General features: G+C 39.9%; 2 protein-coding genes across 3 annotated transcripts in view; one reads left to right on the top strand and one right to left on the bottom strand.

Moving 5' to 3' along the window:
* NAE1 (NEDD8 activating enzyme E1 subunit 1) overlaps positions 1-2,821 on the bottom strand; it is a 15,474-nt gene extending 12,653 nt beyond the window's left edge. For both annotated transcript variants that reach the window (XM_010006177.1, XM_010006178.1), the window contains exon 1: positions 2,817-2,821. In XM_010006177.1, the coding sequence (XP_010004479.1) occupies positions 2,817-2,821 (5 nt within the window). The remainder of the gene's footprint in view (positions 1-2,816) is intronic.
* The window catches only part of CA7 (carbonic anhydrase VII), an 8,010-nt gene continuing 5,165 nt past the window's right edge, over positions 2,726-5,570 (top strand). The window contains exons 1-2 of the mRNA XM_010006179.1: positions 2,726-2,794; positions 4,792-4,989. Coding sequence (XP_010004481.1) covers positions 2,755-2,794; positions 4,792-4,989 — 238 coding nt within the window. The 5' untranslated portion in view covers positions 2,726-2,754. The remainder of the gene's footprint in view (positions 2,795-4,791; positions 4,990-5,570) is intronic.

The following is a 5,570-nucleotide window of genomic DNA, read 5'->3' as shown; positions in this document are numbered from 1 at the left end:
CTCCCCTGGCTGCGCAGGCGCGGAGGCGGCGGGCCGGAGTGCGCAGGCGCGGGGCGGGGTGCGCGTGTCCCGTCTGTTCCATCAATCCCTTCCTTATTGGCCACCCTGGGGGTTTTTACCCTCCCTGATGCCAGGAGGAGATTCCCAGTAAATACATGTTGAGTCCTTCACCTTAGCAATGTAATTCACCTCCCCAGGTCGCTCTGGGGGAGGATGAGCACTTCCAGCCCCGAGGCTGCACTGGGTGCGTAAGGATCTCGATGCACCGTCATCCTGGGCTTGTGTTTGGAGAAAAAAATAAATTGAGAATACAAAATTTTAACTTCCTACTGTCAATCAACAAAGGTAGGCAGTCACTTGAACATAAAATATCAAAACATGAAAAAAATCTGGAATGATTCTGCTTGTTGATGTTTAGTGTTGGCAGGACACTCCAAGTTATATTTACCTCATGAAGTATTTTTGTGCAGTTTCATTATAAATTATTTTAATGCACACATAAAGAACAGATGTCACCTCAGTATAACATTGTAAGTTCCCATTTGGAAACTGCCAGCATTAGTAATGGCAATGTAAGAAGAGAGATGAGCTGCCTGGATAAACAAGATACTCTTTCAAGAACCTGAGGTGTAGGCAAGCTCTGGAGTGATTAATGTTTTAACATTTAATCTGCTCCTACCTATTGCACTTCAAAGCCTCTAGAGTGAGCAGCCTGTACCCAAACTGACTGTATTTTTTCCATATTTTTGTTAATAGGCAGTGACACACCAGACACACTCATATGCATTAAATAACAAAAGCACGTGACACCTTGTTCAAATGTGTGTTGTCATTATGGAAGCTGCTCAGCACAGGAATTGCCAATTACTTAAGCAAATACACTTAGAGTGCTCTTCACCTTGAAACCAAGTAACTATTCTTTCATTTCACATCTCCTAAAATGCAGCTCTGCCCCTCTATGGTGATGCAGTAATAAGTACCCAAAGCACTATCCTCTAGTGACATGATCTCCTTCTGCAAATACCTCCTGGTGACTCCAGATCTGTATTATAGAGACAATCTGCCTCAGAGATTCGAAAATCCAGTTTCCTCAGATCTGCTAAGCTTCATATGTTTAACTTCTATTTGGCATTCAATCTTACTAGGAGCTTTCTAACTATAGTGGTTAGTTCTTGCACAGCATTTTTTATAAAGGCAGCTTAAATTAGACCATGAAAGATAACTACTCCATATGTAGTGATGTCCTAGGCTGCTGCTCTGTTCACTCATCATTACTGTCAAAGAAGAATAAAAGAAAGCATGAAGACTGGGCAAGACAGTGTACTCTTTATTCTGTGTCCTGCCTTTGTAGCCTACATATCTAAGACATCAATGTGTTTTTGAATGTGAGAAGATAAAAGCTAAAGTGGTGAATGTTGTCAGATACACGTAGACATTGGGGCAACATCAGTACTGTGCCCTGTGAGCAAGATCTGAGCCTCAAGTTTCTCATTAAAACAATTGCTCACTATTCTGTATCTTGCATATGGATTTCCCCAATCTATAGTCTGCTTTTTTAATATACAAAACTCCTCTTTCATTTCTTCTTTCCACTGGTAAGTTGGCATTTTTGGTACTTTTCCCCATGGTCCAGAACAGCTTTCCTATGTACATCTATCTGACTCTGTCAACATCTGGCTTTCCTGCCTACACACAGCACAGAATCACACAATAAAAACCAAAGCATCACAACTTCTCACAGCTTATTATCCTACTAAGCAGCAAAGTCTTTTAACCCCACAGTGCTGCTGTACTATGTCCAGTATTTGAGTCAGCATGAGGAGCAGTTCCTGAAGCGTGTGCCTAAGCAGCTCACTGTAGCTTAACCAAAACACATGGAGAAGATGAGTTGAACAAGCCATTGGAGAACTACTCTGTGAACACCTTTAAGGCAGTTTACATCTCTTACTGAGTGATTTAGTTTGCATCACTGAATCTCAAGGGTTTTATAGCTGAATCCTATGGAAAGTTCCTGAAAAAGGAAATTAATTCTTACAAGGCAGTGCCACAACATAAAAGTTGCATAAAATGCTTTCATTGATTATTTTTTTTCTTCCACCTTCTTGATTGCACAATGGAAGAATCCCTATTTGTGTGCTACTGTCTTTATGAAAATCAATATGTTTATATAATGTAGCCTTGACAGAAGCATTTCCTCAGATCTAACAAAATTACTACAAAGGAGCTATTTTTCCTGCCACAAAGGTGGCACTGGTTCTGAAGTTTTAATTATAAATCATGTGGAATCAGCATTAATTTTTTGCAGCTAGAGAGAGTGTTTAAGACAAGAGAGGCAGTAACCAGGTTATGTTACCCCTGCAGAACACAGCAGTGAGAAGGGCAGTTCGATTACAATCTGCACGTTGCTGTGTCCCGATGCTCAGAGCAGGTTACTGCTCTTGCTTCGTTGTGGTATAGAAAGGGAAAACACTTTTACCTAAATTTGATTCCGATGCCACCTGGACAGTCTGGGTTCCTCTCTAAGTCCTGGGACTTTAATTACTTCAGTTTTACATTTTCCTTCTCCTGTGCTAAGTTAGCACATGGAGCGAGCAGGAGGAGCACGGGTGCCTTTCCTGTCCTGCAAGAGCTGCTTCGGTTGCTCTGTATCTTTAAGGGGCTGACCCTGTCCCACGATGAGCCACTATAAAGGCAGGTGAGCAGCAGTGCCCTGAGCATCGAGCTGAGAGCCAAGCTGGGTGCAGTTCCCCAGTAATGACTGGCCACCGCAGCTGGGGATATGGGCAGGATGACGGTAGGTTACAGCATTTCTGTGCTGCATCTCTCTATCTTTCTTCTCTTGTTTTGTCTCTAGAACAGTTGCCTGAGCCCTGCAGAGCTGCCTGCATTTTGATACTGCAAGCATCAAGTATATACAGCAGGTAAATAATTACTTTATTGATAGTAAATAGCATCTAGAAAGTGACACCAAAAGATGCACAAACTTATGCCTGCTGCTTTTCATTGTTGCAATCCATGTTCTGAAACTGAGGGAAGCAGTACTTAGTGTCTTTTTCAGGCTGAAGATATAACAGATGGGTCCCTCTTGAAAAAGCTGTTATGAAAAGGAATTAACAGTCTCTTTCTCCAAAAGCACTTTTTTTTAAGGAAAGCAGATTTAGTACAGCAGCAATAGATCTTTTGATCCTTTGCAGCTGTTGAAATATTATACCTAGACTTGCATAGAAGTGAAAAAATTAGGTATACATTATATAGCTCTAGAACATCAATAAATTATACAGATTAGTATCAGAGATCTCTTATGGAACAATTTATGCTTTCTGATTTGGCAGTTTTTAATTTAGTCACTCTCCTTTGCTTCCCACCTCAAACAACGTGTGTCACAGAATGAGAAGGTATGTGAAGCTACTGAAAGATTCCTACAACAGTGTTTGATAGCACCTGTATCCTTTACAGAGAAGGATGGATGAGTGATTAGTGCTGTTGAGTAAAACAACCTTGCATAACCTTCAGAAGTCTCTCTTATGACAGCAATTATTTTAGATGCTGAGTGTCCAGCAAGAGTCTTTTGCATGACCTTCAGGAGTCAGCTTCTTTATCTTAACAGTAATTAAGTTAGTTTCTGTGAGTCCAAAAGCAAGTTTGAAAGCTAAGTGAAGCTGATTAGTGCTAGTTGACAGTGTTGTGTGTTTGGGCATATAGAGAGTGGTAATAAAACCACATATTTTTACAGAGCTCATTTGATTAAAATTATATTACGTAGGCTTGCATAACAGCATTTAAATCTGAGATTCAGGCTGAGAAAAGATATTATTTTATAAGCTTAGCTTTTCAGAAAATGCTAGAGACAAATAAGAGTACAACAGATCACTGGATTTGTTACATAAACTTGAGGAGGATAAACACCTGTGCTTCACTAGAAAAAAGTTTTTGCTTGTGAAAGTGTGAGAATGCTACTATTAAAAATGTGCTTCTTAGGAATCTTAAAGTAAAATTGTTACTGTTAACATTCTCTGAACGTAAGCTGTAGAAGAATTTAATTGCTGCTTGCACTATAACACCAAAGTAGAAAAGGAAGTGGTAAGAATAAGTAGTTGTTTGATACATATAAGGTTTTGTGGTTTTAAATAGCATCAGAATATTCCAGCTCTGGCAGCAGAGAGCTGTATTATTCCACTGGTCTCTCTCCCCACTCTATTTGGGTCAGGAAGTCAAAAAATGTTAATTATCACACTGTACCTTTCACTCAGGGTAGAGATACCATAATGGTCATGAGTGAAGAATGAAGCTGCCTCAAAGATTTACTGCAGTCAGAAAATGGTTTTAAAAATAACTGCATAGTCAGTAGCTAAGAGATTGAGTCATCTGCATCTAATTTGAATCACCAGAGCTTTTACGCTATCTTTCCTAGGAAGAATTAAATGCTATTTCCTATGGGGAATGTATGTGAGCATGCAAGTGTTTTACACCTGCAGTCACCTTGGAAGGCCTTTGGATACCTTAGCAATGTAATTAAAACTCCACAGAAAACTAGTGGCACAAGTAATTTAAGATATAGCAGTCTGCTGATGTGTTATCTCCTCAGTGTGTTTTGTACAAGATATTTTAATCCCTCATCTTGCCTGTTTGTGCTAATGAATAAGCATCAGCTTAGAATTCAAGTTAACCCCTTAGAAACCCAAGTTTCAATTCACTTCTGCTCATCAAGTTTTATTTCAAGCTTCATGAAAACCTGTAGTGATTATTTTTTGTGTAGTAGAAATAAAATAATGTTGCTTTCCTTTTCTTAAGGACCTTCAGAGTGGCACAAATCTTATCCTATTGCCCAAGGGAACCGCCAGTCACCTATTGATATAGTTTCTGCAAAAGCAGTTTATGATCCTAATCTGAAGCCACTTATTATCTCCTATGAATCATGTACCTCTCTCAACATCTCCAACAATGGCCACTCTGTTATGGTTGAGTTTGAAGATACTGATGACAAGACAGGTGAGCTTAACACATATTCAACTAACTCATAACACCATTTTGTGGTTTAGTGAGGGGAAACAATTAAGTACCTACTATATACTATATTTTATGTGATATATAATTTCAATTTAGAACAAGACGCATAGCTGGAGCTCTCTATATTTTGTTGTCTTGAGCCTCACATTTCCTGTCTTCACACTGTTTCTGGCAATGCAACATTGCATAGCAGGATACTCTTAGGACAGGATCTTTCCTCAGGAATATCAGAAGTTTATGTGCAGTGCTTCCCTTTTAAACAGGGATTGTCTTTTGCTAGACAGGGAATCCATGCATCTCTCCAGCACTCCTAGACCACATCCAGTATGAGGAGTAGGTGTGTATGCTCCGCACTGCCCTGTTTCCATAATTCAAATCAAAGATGCTAATGTACATGGCCAGCTCTGTCTGGCTGACTGCCTAGTTCCTGTCCACAGGGGTAGGAAAAGGAAGAGGATTAGCAGAGGTTAGGTCATAAAGAGCAGTTATCATAATCATAGAGCACTGCATAAAGCTGTATCTGGACCAGTCCCTGTTACTGTCCTACCTCCCTACCTCATAGC

The sequence above is a fragment of the Chaetura pelagica genome, unplaced genomic scaffold (genome assembly GCF_000747805.2).
Source record: "Chaetura pelagica isolate M959 unplaced genomic scaffold, ChaPel_1.0 scaffold139, whole genome shotgun sequence".
Classification (NCBI taxonomy): Eukaryota; Metazoa; Chordata; class Aves; order Apodiformes; family Apodidae; genus Chaetura; species Chaetura pelagica.
This window is presented reverse-complemented; position numbering and strand designations above follow the sequence as displayed.